The 17,890-nt window shown below is 52.8% G+C and overlaps 1 protein-coding gene across 1 annotated transcript in view; it reads left to right on the forward strand.

Moving 5' to 3' along the window:
* The window catches only part of gli1 (GLI family zinc finger 1), a gene marked incomplete at its 3' end in the record, with an annotated part of 16,692 nt that extends 1,858 nt beyond the window's left edge, over window positions 1-14,834 (forward strand). The window contains exons 2-12 of the mRNA XM_084440513.1: window positions 915-1,144; window positions 2,059-2,160; window positions 3,169-3,367; window positions 4,439-4,598; window positions 6,025-6,132; window positions 6,385-6,525; window positions 8,797-8,946; window positions 9,054-9,218; window positions 10,073-10,315; window positions 10,741-11,092; window positions 12,289-14,834. Coding sequence (XP_084296639.1) covers window positions 915-1,144; window positions 2,059-2,160; window positions 3,169-3,367; window positions 4,439-4,598; window positions 6,025-6,132; window positions 6,385-6,525; window positions 8,797-8,946; window positions 9,054-9,218; window positions 10,073-10,315; window positions 10,741-11,092; window positions 12,289-14,834 — 4,396 coding nt within the window. The remainder of the gene's footprint in view (window positions 1-914; window positions 1,145-2,058; window positions 2,161-3,168; window positions 3,368-4,438; window positions 4,599-6,024; window positions 6,133-6,384; window positions 6,526-8,796; window positions 8,947-9,053; window positions 9,219-10,072; window positions 10,316-10,740; window positions 11,093-12,288) is intronic.
* Between the last annotated feature and the right edge of the window lie 3,056 nt (window positions 14,835-17,890).

Below are 17,890 nucleotides of genomic sequence, written 5' to 3' on the forward strand. Positions count from 1 at the left end.
AGAGAAGAGGGGAGCGGGGCGTTGTGGATTAGAGGGTGAGATTAGAGCCCCTGTGAGGAACACATGTTGCGCCCAGAGAAAGACAGAGGCTGAAAGAGCGTCTTAGAAGGTCCAGAGATGAACAAAGTCCCTACAGGAGAGAGAAGGAGAGAGAGAGAAAGACTGAAAAGATGGCAAGCGGTTTAGTAGCGGCCAACCAGAGACAGAGGACAGGGCAGACAGAACCCATTTGAAATTCATGAGAACGTTGGAAAGTTCCAGCCCAGTGTTGCCTGCTCCCAACTTCAGGGGAACTCCCGTCTGGGTAAGTTTCCACTGGCCGGTCCAGGGTGAGAGCCAGGCGCCCTCTAGTGGAAGAACGGACACATTACAGCAGGAGCTGTATTATCACGTATAAGAAGAACATTTCGATGTCCCAGGAATGTGTCCTGACGTGGTGATGTGTGGAGAACTCGGGTCACGAGAAGACTAGTCTGACTGGATGTAGGTTTTGGGGATAAGCCTTGTCATTTGTTTATTACTGCCCAATCAGTGACGCCAATTCATGTGGTCGGCCAATCAGTGGCGTTGTGAGATTCCCCCAGACAACGTGAAACCGATTGTGATTGGTTTGAAGAAATACAGCATTTTCCCCCCTATCCTCAACTGGTAATAAGTCCAACCAGACGTTTCTCCAGAGCTGGAACAGAGTAAACAAAGTGTGGTCTGGCTAAGAGAGACTACGAGAAGAGAGACCAGATCTGGCCTGTCTGCTCACATGGAGATATGTTCATGTTTTTCCCCTGCTGCCTAATCCAATGTTTATGTCTATCTGTTTTTGTGTGTGTGTGTGTGTGTGTGTGTGTGTGTGTGTGCGTGCGTGCGTGCGTGCGTGCGTGCGTGCGTGTGTGCGTGTGTGTGTGTGTGTGTTGCAGCCTGGCCCCGTCAGGGAGATCTCCCTACAGCGATGTCTCTGCTCTCCGCGCCCCGCTCCACACCAGCCAATCACAGGACTGCAGAGCCATGTACAACCCCATGACCCCCGGAATGATCTCTGGGATGACCCCTGGGATGACCCCTGGCCCCTGTATGGACCAGTACATGCGTCCCCCCCAGGCCCCCCCTCCTCACAGTATGATGGGACACCGGGGGCTCCCCTCTGAGGGTGAGGACATCACGTTTACACTCATTATCTTCACCCGGGGTCTCCTCTCCCCTCCTCTCTTCTCCCCTCCTCTCCCCTCCTCTCCTTTCCTCTCCCCTCCTCTCATTACATTACATTACAGTCATTTAGCAGACGCTTTTATCCAAAGCGACTAACAATAATTGCATTTAATGTAGGAAAAGCCAATGTACTACTACTTGCCAGAACTCACAAGTGCATCTTCTTTCTAAAACAAGTGACTAAGAGCATAATCTAGTGCTGAAGGCAAAGTGCAAGAATAGCAATCTAAAGTACAGTGCAATACAATACAATAAGTGCTTAGGAGGGAGGATTGTTGTAGTACTTCTTGAAGAGATGAGTTTTGAGCCTGCGACGAAAGATGGGCAGCGACTCTGCTGTCCTGACATTAGTGGGCAGTTCGTTCCACCACTGCGGGGCCAGGACAGAGAAGAGCCGTGACCGTGTCGATCGACCGCAGGGGCCTCGGAGTGACGGGGCAACCAGTCACCCCGAGGTAGCAGAGCGTAGCGGTCGGGAGGGGGTGTAGGGTTTGACCATGGCCTGGAGGTAGGAGGGGGCTGTTCCTATCCCTTCCTCTCCCCTCCGCTCCCCTACCCCCCCTCCTCTCCTCTCTTCTCCCCTCCTCTCCCATCCTCTCTTCTCCCCTCCTCTCCTCTCTTCTCCTCTCCCCTCCTCTCCCTTCCTCTCCCCTAGCCCCCCTCCTCTCCTCTCTTCTCCCGTGCTCTCCTCTCCCCTCCCCTCCTCTCCTCTCCTCTCCCTTCCTCTCCCCTCCTCTCCCCTCCGCTTCCCTACCCTCCTTTTCTCTCCCCTCCTCTTCTCTCCTCTCTCCTCATTTCATATCCTCTCCTCTGGTCTAACCCTCATGCTCTCTTCCTCTCTGCTGGGTTCTACAGGGGGAAACAGCGCCCCCTACTGTAACCAGAACAACCTGATGTCTTCCCACCACGCCTTCTCCCACGGCCAGCACGGCCCCGACCTCATGGGCTCTGCAGACGGTATGGACACACACACACACACACACACACACACACACACATGCTCTTTCGCTCTGTCTCTCTCTCTCTCTCTCTCTCTTCCCTCTCTCCACTACTACTACTACAGTCAGTGGCGTGCACAGACATTTTGAGGGGCAGGTGCTCAGTGGAAAATGAGGGCACCTTGCCTTGACAGATCATTTGTATTTTGATTGTCGCGCGAGTTGTTGATGAGGGGGGTGGTTACAGAGATTTTTGATTGTCGCGCGAGGGGGGTTGAGACTTGGTTAAGAATACCAAATATTCAGCTTAAGTATACTGATAGCTTCACATGCTATACCAACAACAAATTCTACCGACAGTGGTCGTGTGGTGGTCATCATTACGTTAAATCCATTAATTGATTATGACTAGCTAATTTAGGCTCAGTTGTATGAGACTTAGCCTACTTCACAACAGAGTTATAGTTTGGCAACTGAGGCTTAGGGGGCAAACAATAGGCTACACTTGTTTCATTTATGTGTCACCTGGCTGGTTAGCTGTCATCACTCGGGCACTCTGGATGGGGAAAGGGCAGGGGAGGACATGTGTGTGCAGTGCTGCTGCAGCACGCCTCCGTTTGTATCCGCTTTTCGCGTTTACCGTTGACAAAGGAAGAGAGGGAGGGGAGGGGCACCGGTGTGCCGCGGTCACGTGTGTGTGTGCGCGGGGGGGGGGGCTGGCAAAATTACAACGCATTTTGGGGCATTATTATTACACGCTTTTAATCGAGAATTGATCAATGTCACCATGGGCCACATACAGTAGGCCTACACTGTAAAAAAAACAATGTAACTTTCAAAAGGGCACTTGCCTTGTCAAGAGGGCAAAGGGCAGGTGCGCTAGCACCACATCGTGTCTATCTGTGCACGTCCCTGACTACAGTACTGTTACAGTACCCTCTCCCTCTCTCTCCCTCCCTCCATCATCTTTCTCTCTCTCCCTCTCTCCCTCCTCATCTCTCCCTCTCTCTCTCCTCCCCCTCTCCAGGTTCCCGGTTCTCTACCCCTCGCTCCATGCTGAAGCTGAGTAAGAAGCGAGCGTTGTCCATCTCTCCTCTGTCGGACGCCAGCGTGGACCTGCAGACCGTCATCAGGACCTCCCCCAACTCCCTGGTGGCCTTCGTCAACGCCCGCTGCAACCCCAATGGGGCCAGCTCCTACGGCCACCTGTCTGTGGGCGCCATGAGGTCAGTGACACGGCAACAGCAGCACCTCCTAACTACAGAAAAACCTCCTAACTACTTCAGCACCTCCTAACTACAGCAACACCTCCTAACTACAACAATACCTCCTAACTACAGCAACACCTCCTAACTACAGAAAAACCTCCTAACTACTTCAGCACCTCCTAACTACAACAACACCTCCTAACTACTTCAGCACCTCCTAACTACAGCAACACCTCCTAACTACAACAACACCTCCTAACTACAACAACACCTCCTAACTACTTCAGCACCTCCTAACTACAGCAACACCTCCTAACTACAACAATACCTCCTAACTACAACAACACCTCCTAACTACTTCAGCACCTCCTAACTACAGCAACACCTCCTAACTACAACAACACCTCCTAACTACAACACTTCCTAACTACAACAGCACCTCCTAACTACAACAACACCTCCTAACTACAACAATACCTCCTAACTACAGAAAAACCTCCTAACTACAACAACACCTCCTAACTACAGCAACACCTCCTAACTACAACAACACCTCCTAACTACAGCAACACCTCCTAACTACAGAAAAACCTCCTAACTACTTCAGCACCTCCTAACTACAGCAACACCTCCTAACTACTTCAGCACCTCCTAACTACAGCAACACCTCCTAACTACAACTACACCTCCTAACTACAACAACACCTCCTTACTACAGAAAAACCTCCTAACTACAGAAAAACCTCCTAACTACAGCAACACCTCCTAACTACAACAACATCTACAGTATCCCATAACTACAGCAACACCTATCCCCTAACTACAACTACCCCATAACTACAGCAACACATCCTAACTACACCTTACCCCTAACTACAGCAAAACCTATACTATAACTACAGCAACACCTACCCAATACCTCCTAACTATAGCAACACCTAGACTAACATAGGTATGATATATTATAATATTTAATTACATCTACTCCACAAGCTGTGTAGGCTTAGACTGCCCCTCATCTATCATGGCTAACCTGCTCTCACTCTCATCTGTGTGTCCTCTCTCCTCTTCCTCTCCTCTCTCCCTCAGTCCATCGCTGGGCTACTCCAGCTCTATGAACTACCAGTCCAGACCACACGGCTCCATGTACGGGGGCGGGACGCCACTAGGCCACACCCCCGGACCCTGCCACGCCCCCCGCCTGCCGCCCCACAACCCCCGGCTACACGCCCCTCCAAAACACGGACATGTAAGACCCCTGTCTAATACTACTACCCTTCTGAAACACACACATGTAAGACCCCTGTCTAATACTATACTACACTATACGATACTATACTATACTATACTATACTATACTATACTACTACCCACTTTGGAAAAACTGGTACACTACAGGCCGCTCTCTAATACACTAGTACACGTTAGATAAACTACAGTACTACATTACAGACTGCTCTATAATACACTAGTACACTTCAGATAAACTAGTGCACTACAGTCGACTCTTAACACACTGAACTTTTTAACAGTAGACACTTCTGATAAATTAGTACACTCTAGACAGACCAGTTCACAGAAGACTACTGCTTAACACACAGAGAGAGTAGTACACTACACTACAGTAAGACCACTCCAGACTGCACCCTATCAGACACACAGAGAGAGTAGTACACTACACTACAGTAAGACCACTCCACACTGCACCCTATCAGACACACAGAGAGAATAGTACACTACACTACAGTAAGACCACTCCAGACTGCACCCTATCAGACACACAGAGAGAATAGTACACTACACTACAGTAAGACCACTCCAGACTGCACCCTATCAGACACACAGAGAGAATAGTACACTACACTACAGTAAGACCACTCCAGACTGCACCCTATCAGACACACAGAGAGAGTAGTACACTACACTACAGTAAGACCACTCCAGACTGCACCCTATCAGACACACAGAGTAGTACACTACACTACAGTAAGACCACTCCAGACTGCACCCCATCAGACACACAGAGAGAGTAGTACACTACACTACAGTAAGACCACTCCAGACTGCACCCTATCAAACACACAGAGAGAGTAGTACACTACACTACAGTAAGACCACTCCAGACTGCACCCTATCTGACACACAGAGAGAATAGTACACTACAGTAAGACCACTCCAGACTGCACCCTATCAGACACACAGAGAGAGTAGTACACTACACTACAGTAAGACCACTCCAGACTGCACCCTATCAGACACACAGAGAGAGTAGTACACTACACTACAGTAAGACCACTCCAGACTGCACCCTATCAGACACACAGAGAGAATAGTACACTACACTACAGTAAGACCACTCCAGACTGCACCCTATCAGACACACAGAGAGAGTAGTACACTACAGATACAGTAAGACCACTCAAGACTGCACCCTATCAGTCTAGACGGCCTAGTACACAACAGTGCACTAAACAATGTTTTCCCTGTGTGTGTGTGTGTGTGTGTGTGTGTGTGTGTGTGTGTGGATGTGTATGCGTGTGTGTGTGTGTGCGTGTGTGTGGATGTGTATACGTGTGTGTGTGTGTGTGGATGTGTATACGTGGGTGCGTGTGTGTGTGTGGATGTGTGTGTGTGTGTTTGTGTGCGTGTGTGTGTGTGTGTGTGTGTGTGTGCAGCTGAAGACAGAGCCAGTGTTGGGGAGTGTGATGGACGGCATCAACATGAAGAGTTTGGAGGAGAGGTCAGAAGGAGACGTGGCAAGCCCCTCCTCCACTGGGACACAGGTCAGAACAACAACAACAACAAGAAGATAATCCTATATTAGTCCCACAACAACAACAACAACAACAACAATAACAGATGTATCACATCATTTCATGACATGCTGAACCCTCTTTTCCCTGCTCTTCCCTTTCTCCTAAATATGATCATATTTATGTTATGATAAATCAAGCTCTTTAATGAATTGAATTGAATTGAATTGAGCTGAGCTGAGCTGAGCTGAGCTGAGCTGAACTGAATCCCCGGTATCCCAGGATCCTCTGCTGGGTCTTCTGGAGGGGCGGGACGACCTGGACAAGGAGGACGGGAAGCCGGAGCCGGAGGCCATCTACGAGACCAACTGCCACTGGGAGAGCTGCTGCAAGGAGTTCGACACCCAGGAACAACTAGTGCATGTAAGGAGGAGGAAGAGGAGGAGGAGGAGAGGAGGAGGAGGAGAGAAAAGAGGTGGAGGAGGAGAGAAGAGAGGAGATGGGGAGGAGGAGAGAAGAGGATGGAGGAGGTGGAGAGGAGTAGGGAAGAGATAGAGGAGGGAAGAAGAGGTGGAGAGGAGGAGAGAAGAGATAGAGGAGGGAAGAGGTGGAGAGGAGGAGAAGAGGAGAGAAGAGATAGAGGAGGAGAGAAAAGGCGGAGAGGAGGAAAGGTGGAGAGGTGGAGAGAATAGGAGGAGAGGAGGAGAGGTGGAGAGGCATTTGACAGCCAGGACCTACTAGTGCATTTGAGAGGAGAGAGAGGGGGAAGAGAGGATGGGGGAGGAAATGAAAGGACCAGATGGAACAAAGGAATGAAAAGAGAAAAGGAAAGGAGAGAAGGAAAGGAGTAGAGTGGTCGGATTAGGAGAATGGTAAACGTACTGCACTTATATAGTGCTTTTTTTCCAAAACGCTTTACAACAGCCACACATTCACCCACCGATGGCGCAGCTGCCATGCAAGGGTTAGCCTGCTCATTGGGAGCAATGTGGGTTTCGGTGCATTGCCCAAAGACATTTCGACATGTGGACAGGAGGAGGCGGGATTCGAACCACCGACCCTGCGGCCATTGCACGACCCGTTCCACCTCCCTCCTGAGCCACAGGATTAGGAGAAGAGGGAACATGGGTTCACAGGACCAGTGACGAGGGTTGATCTTATCAGCTGTCCTTGTCCAGCCAACCCCACTCTTTTTACTCTTGGCTCTCTGCTTTCTGTTTCCCCACCTCTGCTTTGCGTCATTTTCTATGAGCCTGTTCTGCTCACTGTGCTTTGTTATATGATTCACTCAAATATCATATTAGAGACTACAGGGATAGCTAACACATAATGGCCGACCATGTACGCAACATCTCTGTAACTATTAGTGCACTCTCCTGTTAGTCATGTCTCTCTTATTAAGTATCTAGCCCATGTTTACTGCTCTGTACTGTATATGTTCTTAGCCGGTAGACAAACATACTTCAGGAGCTTGCTCGATCGTCTCGTTCAGAGAGGTCAGGGAAGAATTTTTACAGCTCACTTTTCTGGCCCCTGGGTGAAACAGTTTTTTTGCTTCCCTCTGGAATATGTAGGGGTGGGACCTAGGCCTGCTCGATTATGGCAAAAATCATAATCACGATTAATTTGATTGATATTGAGATCATGATTATTCAACACGATTATTCTTTTTTATTTTTTTTTACATTTTCTTAACAAATCAAATTATTGACTTTGATAACAATTAATTTATTAAATGTTGACAGTGGCTTTTCTTTTTAACAATGTTCTTTGGATTAGATACATTTCTCCCATGGGAGACAAATAGTGAACCTTGACCTTGATAAATAAATAAATAAATAAAAGTGCCAAAACTGATAAATAAAGAAGCTTCAAAGCACCGCCACCACCACAGAAGAAGACTACCTTGGAAAAATAATTTCACTAGGACAGAACGCGTCTAAATAAGTTATTTAATGGTAGCGCCGAGGCTTCAAAACCCAGCATTTGTTAAAATAGACCATTTTGCTTAGGAAGTGAAGTTTCATGTTCATCTGACACTTGTAAATATGAGCGCCTCTCATAAATAGGCCGACACCGATTTATTTTGACGGCAAAGTGAATGGAGCAGCAAAGGACTGTTGTCTGGCATGAGCGAGCGGAATGCGACAACGGGACTGAGAACGGCTACTTGGAGGGGCAGCTACGACTGCGTAGCAAATTTAACACACCGTGTTAACTTGGTCCAAATCTGTCTCCGCGAACCCATAGTGTTTCCACACCACTGATATTGTTTTAGCTCTCTTGTCCACCTCTCTTTCTGCTGCCATAATCTTCTTCTTGTCGTGTTTTGTTCGAGAGGAGCATGCGTGCACCTCGCTTGACAACTCGTCTTGCTTTGACCTAAAGTGTTTGTTTTGGGGCTTTGGGGGGTGGGGGAGGGGTCAAGCACAGTATAGCTCTACAGTGTAGGGTGCACTTGATTTGTTCCAAATCGTTTCATGGCAATTATTTTGTTTTAATAATCGTTGACAGCCCAAATCTTAATCTAGATTAAAATCCGATTAATCGAGCAGCCCTAGTGGGACATATGCACCCAACCCCTCCCCCCCCATTGCTCTCTGTAAAGCGCATTGTGTTTTCTCTGTGTATGAAATGCGCTATACAAATAAAGTTTGATTTGATCTAACCGCGTGACCTCTGTGTGACCTCCAGCACATCAACAACGAGCACATCCACGGGGAGAAGAAGGAGTTTGTGTGTCACTGGCAGGACTGCTCTCGGGAGCAGAGGCCCTTCAAGGCTCAGTACATGTTGGTGGTCCACATGCGCAGACACACCGGGGAGAAACCCCACAAGTGCACCGTGAGTACTGAGGTCTCCGAGCGCCAGACCGCTATCGGTGCCTCCGTCCGTTTCAGTGTGAAGATGGTAAATGTGTGTGTGTTTGTGTGTGTGTGTGTGTGGTGCAGTTTGAGGGCTGTAACAAGGCCTACTCCAGGCTGGAGAACCTGAAGACGCACCTGCGGTCTCACACGGGGGAGAAGCCGTATGTGTGTGAGCACGAGGGCTGCAACAAGGCCTTCTCCAACGCCTCGGACCGCGCCAAGCACCAGAACCGCACACACTCCAACGAGGTACGCACACACACACACACACACACACACGCATACACGCACACACACACACACACATACGCTCTCCAACAAGGTACACACACACACACACGCACACACACACATACACATAATATGCTCTCCAACAGGATACACACAAACACACTCACATATACATACACTCTCCAACAAGTTACACACACACATATGCTCTCCAACAAGGTACACACACACACACACACACACACACATACACTTTCCAACAAGGTACACACACACACACACACACGCACACATACACACACAATTTACTCATTGCCTTTAAAATAATTCCAAATAGGTTCAGAACCAGACACAGTCTACACTGACTCTACAGTATGACACACATTATGCCCCCCCCTCCCCGACCGCTACGCTCTGCTACCTGCGACCAATCGCCCCGTCACTCCGAGGCTCCTGCGGTCGGTCGACACGGTCACGGCTCTTCTCTGTCCTGGCCCCGCAGTGGTGGAATGAACTGCCCACTGAGTCGCTGCCCATCTTTCACCAAAGGGTCAAAACTCATCTCTTCAAGAAGTACTCCAACGATGATCCTCCCTCTTAAGCACCTATTTGTATTTTGATATTCTTGCACTTTGCCTTCAGCACTAGATTATGCTCTTAGTCACTTGTTTAGAAAGGAGAAGCACTTCTGCTGAGTTCTGGCGAGTAGTAGTACACTGACTTCCTACGTTAAATGCAATTATTGCAAGTTGCTTCGGATAAATGACCGTTCTGTAATGTAATGTAATGTATGTAATGTAATGTACTGTACTGTAATAGACTCATCACTGTCCGTATGTCCGTGTCCGGTGTGTCCGTGTCCCCCCTGGCAGAAGCCCTACGTGTGTAAGATCCCGGGCTGCACCAAGCGCTACACGGACCCCAGCTCGCTGCGCAAGCATGTAAAGACGGTGCACGGCCCCGAGGCCCACATCACCAAGAAGCACCGCGGGGACGCGGGCCCCCGGCCCCCCGGAGCAGCGCTGACCCCCGCCGGACACAACTGTGAGCTGCTGCTGGAGAAGGAGGAGACGAGGAGGGAGGACTGCAAACTGCTGGCCCCCGAGAGTGCTCTGGTGAGTGTGTGTGTGCGTGTGTATGTGTGTGTGTGTGTATGTGTGTGTGTGTGTGTGCGTGTGTGTGTATGTGTGTGAGTGAGTGTGTGTGTGTGTGTGTGTGCGTGTGTGTGTGTGCGTATGTGTGTGTGTGTGTGTGCGTGTGCGTGTATGTGTATGAGTGAGTGTGTGTGTGCGTATGTGTGTGTGTGTGTGTGTGTGTGTGTGTGTGCGTATGTGTGTGTCTGTGTGTGTGTGTGTGTGTGGAGGTTTAGTAGAATCAGACACATGGGTGCATTCAGTGCAGTAGGGTCCAAGGAAACTCCTAACGGGAGTCTAACGGGTCTCCTTCTCTCTCTTCCCTTCTCTCTCTGTCTCCCCTCCCTCTCCATCCCTCCCACCATCCCCCTCTCTCTCCCTCTTCTCCTCTCTCTCTCCCCCAGCAGAAGTCCCAGCCCAGTCCCGGGGGCCAGTCGTCCTGCAGTAGTGAGCGCTCGCCACTGGGGAGCGCCAACAACAACGACAGCGGCGTGGAGATGAACCTGAACGCGGCGGGCAGCCTGGAGGACCTGACGGGCCTGGAGGAGGGAGGGGCGGGCGGCGGCGGGGGGGCGGGCGGCGGCGGGGGGGGGGGCGGGGGAGGAGGGGAGGCCGGGGGAGGAGGGGGAGGAGGTGCGGGGAGCGCCATGTCTGCGCAGGCCCTGAAGAGGCTGGAGAACCTGAAGATCGACAAGCTGAAGCAGATCCGCCGTCCCACCCCCCCCGGCCGCTGCCCTGGCAAGCTGCCCGCTCTCTCAGGTAAGACACCTGGCAGAGATAGCAGAGGGGGAGATAGCGGAGGGGGAGGTAGCAGAGGGGGAGGTAGCGGAGGGGGAGATAGCGGAGGGGGAGATAGTGGAGGGGGAGATAGCGGAGGGGGAGATAGCGGAGGGGGAGGTAGCGGAGGGGGAGGTAGCGGAGGGGGAGATAGTGGAGGGGGGGATAGCGGACGGGGAGATAGCGGAGGGGGAGATAGCGGAGGGGGAGGTAGCAGAGGGGGAGGTAGCGGAGGGGGAGGTAGCGGAGGGGGAGGTAGCGGAGGTGGAGATAGCGGAGGTGGAGATAGTGGAGGGGGAGATAGCGGAGGGGGAGGTAGCGGAGGGGGAGGTAGCGGAGGGGGAGGTAGCGGAGGGGGAGAATTCTCACACTGTGCAACTTGCGAGTCCCGATTTTGCAGACAATGAGCTACGATTGTCTGCGACAACCCACGAGCACTGTACGACCTCAGAATCGTGGGTTTTATCGCACAGTGGACATTTGGCTTACGGGGAACCCGTTAGGCCTGAGAGCCTCCTCCAAAAACAAAGAGGGTCAACTCACGAGTCAGTCTCTAAACGCTGCACTCAGCTAGAGAATGAAGATATTTGTCCAGATTTCGTTGCTAAAAATCTCTGAGAGATTCAACTTCCTTAGGGTGGTCCTTCCCAATGGGGCGGTGAATGTTTTGTTTTGATTCTCCACTCCAGTTTGTTTGGAGGACATCATATCCAGTAAGGCCGGTCCTTCACCCTATTGGAGATGTAGGCAGTGGCTCTGATGGTAGCGTCGGTTTTCGGCGCTGTTCTAGTGATGATTTTCAATGGAGATGTCTCCAGACTTTCTGGCATCACAAGACTACAAAGACGGTATTAGGTGGCAACTATCTTTAGCCATGGTCACTACACTTGGGTATACATATAAAGATAATCTCGCAGATTTTGGCCCGATTTCCACCCTTCCGACCAAGGACAGCAAACGCCCGATTATCGGATGTCTCTAAAGATTATCCTACAAGATTATCCTGTGGTGTGAGGTGTGTTAAGAGTCAATTTCTCCCGATAATCTGCTCGGAAAATGGTCGGGGCCAACAATCGCAGACATTAAACCTGTTCAATAGCTAGCTAGCTTCAATATAGACCATCCTATAACAGTCCTTCTCCGACTGACATCACATCTTCATGTGGTCCTCTCTCCAGGCTCCGGGGACATCATGGGCATGTGTGCCCCCTCGCCCCTCCTGTCCAACCGGCGCGTCATGGAGCTGTCCAATCCGGAGCTGGGGGGCGTGGCCAGCGGCATGTCCTGTCCAACCAGCGACCGGCGGGGCAGCGGCACCAGCAGCCTAAGCTCCGCCTACACCGTGAGCCGGCGCTCCTCCATGGTGTCGCCCTACCTACCCAGCCGGCGCTCCAGTGACGTGTCGCAGATGGGGGGAGGCGGCGGCGGGGGGGGTCACGTCCTGGGGGGCGGGGGCGGGGCAGACCAGGGCGGGGCTGACCCCCTCTCCCCGGAGACCCACCGCAGGGGCGGGCCCTGCCACGGCGGCGGTGGGTTGCCAGGTTTGCCCAGCCTCACCCCAGCGCAGCAGTACAGCCTGAAGGCCAAGTACGCGGCGGCCACCGGCGGCCCCCCGCCCACCCCCCTGCCCAGCATGGAGCAGGCCGGGCGGAGAGGAGGATGCGGGGGGGGGGGCTTCCTCGGGGGGGAGTACCAGGGCCAGCCCCTCCCACCGTTCCTCCAGCAGGGCGGCACCCGTAGACTCAGCGCCACCGCTGAGTACGGCACGGGGGTGATCTTCCCCCACCAGGCGCCGGGCAACGCCGCCCGGCGGGCCAGCGACCCAGTCCGCTCCGCCGGCGACCCCCAGACCCTTCCCAGGGTGCAGCGCTTCAACAGCCTGAACAACGTGTCGCTGATGGGCCGGCGCAACGCGCTGCAGCACTGCTCCGACGCCAACCTGGCGCGCCACCTGTACTCGCCGCGCCCGCCCAGCATCACCGAGAATGTGATGATGGAGGCCATGGCCATGGAGCCCCCCCACGGCCCCGGGGACGCCAGGGACCTCGGGATGATGCTCCCCCCGGGGGAGAGGCCCTTCCTGGGCTACCAGCACCAGCAGCTGGGCCCCGCGCCCGCCTCACAGCTCTCCCCCGGCCACGAGGCCCTGCGCTGCCCGGACCAGGCCTACCAGAACCAGGGCGGCATGCAGGGCCTCTACCAGGGGCCCCGGCGCGGCGACGTCGGGGCCCGGGGCAGGCCGGGCCAGATGGGGCCCATCCACCCGGAGGGCATGTCCAGCTCCCTGCTCCAGCAGGCCGAGTACAGCATGAGCACCTGTCAGCTGAGCCCCTCCGGACCGCACTACCCCAGCCTGGGTCAGGGCGGGGAGGGGGCCGGCGGGGAGCCCTGGGGGGACGCGGGCCAGGTCCAGACGCCCATGCAGGGGGCCATGCAGTACCAGGACCAGGGCATACAGACCCAGACCCACTACGGCCAGCAGGGGCTCTACGACGGCGCCGGCCACAAGCTCGCCATCAAGCCGGAGCAGCAGTTCCACCCCTCGCTGGGCGGGGCCGAGGCGTGCCAGAGCGCCAAGCTCCACCCCCAGCTGAGCCCCCAGGCCCTGCCCCTGTCCCCCCAGGGATATCCCCAGCAGGGCATGATGAGGGCCAACCCCAACCCCAGCTGCGACTTCCAGGGTCAGATGGAGCCCCAAGGGGGTCAGCAGGCCTCCTTCCCCGGCGGAGGGGGGCTGAGCCTGGGCTTGACCGACAGCCGGCGGTCCCAGACTCCCATGCTGCAGGTGAAGGAGATGATGGTGAGGAACTATGTCCAATCGCAGCAGGCCCTGATGTGGGAGCAGCAGCAGGAGCGGAGGGGTGGCGACGGAGGGGGCGGGGTCAAGGGGGTCTCCGACGGCACCATGGACATGGGCAGCCAGGTGGCCATGATGCAGCAGCACAGCCCCCAGCAACAGAACCAGAACCTGTACACGGGCCAGGGCTACGCCGCCTACGCCAATCAGAACCTGATGAGCCCGGCGGGTCAGGGGAGGGGCCCCGATGCCGTGGCCCAGAAGGAGCAGGGGATGCTGGGGATGACCGGCCCCTGCTACCCCCAGGACATGGTGGTCCCCCGGCCCCCCCAGGGACGTAAGCCCCTCGGGTGCCAGAACAGCCTCCCCCAGCCGGGAGGCGGGCCCTACCTGGGCAGCCCCCCGCACCTCAGCCCCGCCCACTCCGCCTCCAGCCCCCGGCGGGCGGTCCGCCTCCCGCCGTTCCAGCACCAGAACCACCCGGAGATATTCTCCCCCTCGCCCTCCTCCTCCAACAACAACAACCTGTACTACCCGGGCCACCAGAACCACCCCCAGACTGGGCCCTGTCAGAACCAGCAGCACCTCGGCAGCTCCGCCCTGGACCCGGGGTCCAAGTCGGCGTCGCTGGCCTACCCGGAGACCGGGCCCGTGGCCAACGCCCTGGAGAACCTGGACCTGGACAACGCCCTGATCGACTTCACCTCCATCATCGACGACCAGGAGCCGTCGTCCTTCAGCCCGGGGCCCCCGGCCCACCACCTCCACCTGGGGGGCCCGTCCGGGTCACAAGGGTCGTCGCGCCTGACCACGCCCCAGACCTCCCTCACACTGCCCTCCGGCCTGGCCAACATGGCCGTCGGGGACATGACCTCCATGCTGACCTCTCTGGCCGGGGAGAACAAGTACCTCAACACGCTGTCGTAAAAACACACGCGGGACCTGAACACGCCGCGTTAGGCGCGGAGTCGCGTCGAGTGTTGATGTCTACGGTCTTAGGCGGGGTTCCGCGTCCCCGTTTCTCACACACGCACGCACAAACACACACACACACATGCACAAACACACACACACACACAGTTCCTGGCCAGAACGTGTGGACAGATACACTCCTAAAAACAGTCCTCTCTCTAGCCTAAACCAAAGGTTCCTACTGACCCTGGTACCGACCTTGCCACTGACCTTGGTACTGACCCTGGTACACCGAGTACTGGGACATGACGGAGCGGTCAAGCTGTCCCTCGACTGGATGACGCAGGACTGTGGGCCTGAACGCCATTTCAGACTGAACATTTCCCTTGCCCCGAACGGCGTTCAGACATTCCAGTCCCAGAGAAGCCCGATGGCAGCACAGAGACAGAGAGGCTGCTGTAAATAAGTTATGCTTCTATATGCTGTTTACTGTACATGACAACGTTGACAGGGAGGAACGGCAGTGTGGAGAACGGCTCGGATCGGCCTCGGAGAGTTCCGGATCGAGAACCGAGGGGGTTCTGTCTGTCTGGGGGAGAGGCCGTGGGGGGGGGGGGAGATCACCTTTAGTGACTGAGACAGAAACCGCAGGGGGTCCTACTGCTACCGCCGTCAATCAGCCGTCCCAGGGACTCTCTTCTGTCTAGTGACGTATCAGTATTCACATGAGAAAGCCCGAGCGCACACACACACACACCCACAGATGAATAGATAGACAATACACACACCGATCGGTAGATCAACAACACAAACACGCCTGCACTAATGCTGATAACACACACACACACACACACACACACACATAGACACACACACACTCAGGCTTCAGATTCTTCCTAGTTCTGTATTACAGGCGTGTTTCCTGTCAGAGAGTCTAGACCAGGTGTATTAGTCTGCTAAGCAGCTCTCTCTCTCTCACATCTCTCAGATATGAACTGTTGATAAGTGCCTTTGTCTGGAGCCAGCTCAGGGCTAGGACAGGACAGAGAGGGAGTACAGTGAGCTCAGGGCTAGGACAGGACAGAGAGGGAGTACAGTGAGCTCAGGGCTAGGACAGGACAGAGAGGGAGTACAGTGAGCTCAGGGCTAGGACAGGACAGAGAGGGAGTACAGTGAGCTCAGGGCTAGGACAGGACAGAGAGGGAGTACAGTGAGCTCAGGGCTAGGACAGGACAGAGAGGGAGTACAGTTCTGTACTACACAAACACTACACACATCTGGTTGAGGAGTTTTGGACACCGAGGGCTAGTTTGTTTCCTGGACTACAAACAGCTCCAAAAACGTCCTCAATAGAGACGTCCCGCTGAATGTTTCAGGACCAGGTCGATGCCTTGTCTGTCTCTCTGGAACGACCCTGGGCTGTACAGAAGAGTTCTTCACCTTCGACCTTCCGCAGGGCCTGAGTACGGCTGAGGCCTTAGGCTCTGGGATGAACCCTAGACCTCAGCTAGCTAGGGGTCTGCTGTGTCAATCCTGACCGGCAGGTGGCAGTGTGGGGGTTTGGGATACAATACTATGGTACTAAATACCACAGTACTACGTATCGCACTGTACTGTGTGAGGGTTGAGCTGCAGTTTGGCGTTAAGATGTCCTTCCTGACTGCTGCTCTGAGCAGGTACCTGTACATAGAGTTCCCTCCTATCAGTCACAGTGGTCACACACCCGTCAACACAGAAGAACACAAGCATATCCATCTGGCAGGCCAAGCTCAGTTCTTATCTTACCTGTCCTGCTCTCCTGGCCAGCAGCCAGGATTCCCGTTGCCCTAGCGCCTCTCTGAAGCAGGACGACTCTCACAGTTAGTCTCTCAGACTCTCCACGCCCGACGACTAAACATCCATTTTCCATCCAGCCTAATCTGACCTACCAAAGACTTTCAACCGACATAACATGTTCAAGAAAAAAGGTACACATCTGTGTTCACGCAACACTAGTGATAGTCACAGATATAGAGGTGGACATGGTTTTATAGTGTTGTTGCCTAGAATGTACCGAATGTTTTGTATAAAAGTTAACATTACCTTTTTCTATATATATAACAATGAACTTCTTGGATGTTGCTTTTTTCTCTTTCTGCTTTGATATTTGTCATCATTCAATCAGACTTTTTGCTGGCAAAAGAATATCACATTTTTAGTTACAAAAAGCTATAATTGTAGCGTTTGCTATATACACAAAAGCCAAGTGTTATATTTGTGTACAATTTTTCTACATTTTTCTACAAATGTACTATATTTTACCAGTTAATGAATAAACATGTTGGGCTTGGGATGAATGCTAAATGTCTGGAATTTATTGTTCATAATTTTGATCATGATTACATGAGTCCTGAGTCAGTTGATGTCAGTGTTAGAAAGTTGGCCACACTTTTTGTTAGCAGGTCAAATTTGACGCATGATGTAACTCAAAGCCCAAAATACTCGAAAAACAATGATTCCAATATTTGTGTGTGTTCAAGTTCCTTTTTACTGTTTGTTTGTATGTAAGTTCAATTTCAGTCCCTGTCCATATTCTGTGAGAACGGTTGAGTGGGGGTAAGGTTACCAGAGAGATTGGAAGTACATTTTCACACTGTTTGTTGCAAGAAAATAATAGTTCCCATGGGGGAGGGGTTCCAGAGGGATTGGGAGTACACGTCTATACTGCCAGAAAATAATTGTCCCCACCCCGCAAGGAAGGGGAGGGGTGAGGTGTCTAGAGCCAAAGATGAATCTTGTTTGAGGCAAATTTGATTCACAAAGCTACCCACAACTTTTCAGTAATGCATGCCATACTATCAACAGCCATCTGTTTTTAGAGACTTTCACAATTGACTAAAATGGTGACAATTGGGTTCTTTGTGTTTATATAGCTTTTTGAGAGGATACAATGAAGGCTTGTTCCATTTTTTTTTTTAGATGGTGTGTAATGTGTATAACATATCTAAACTTGAAAACTGGTCAAATGTGACCTGCGCCCCCACAAGCTCTGCGAGTAAGTGCACTGTCGTACTGTCTTAACTATCAGATTG

The sequence above is a fragment of the Borostomias antarcticus genome (assembly GCF_949987555.1).
Source record: "Borostomias antarcticus genome assembly, chromosome: 7".
Taxonomy (NCBI): Eukaryota; Metazoa; Chordata; class Actinopteri; order Stomiiformes; family Stomiidae; genus Borostomias; species Borostomias antarcticus.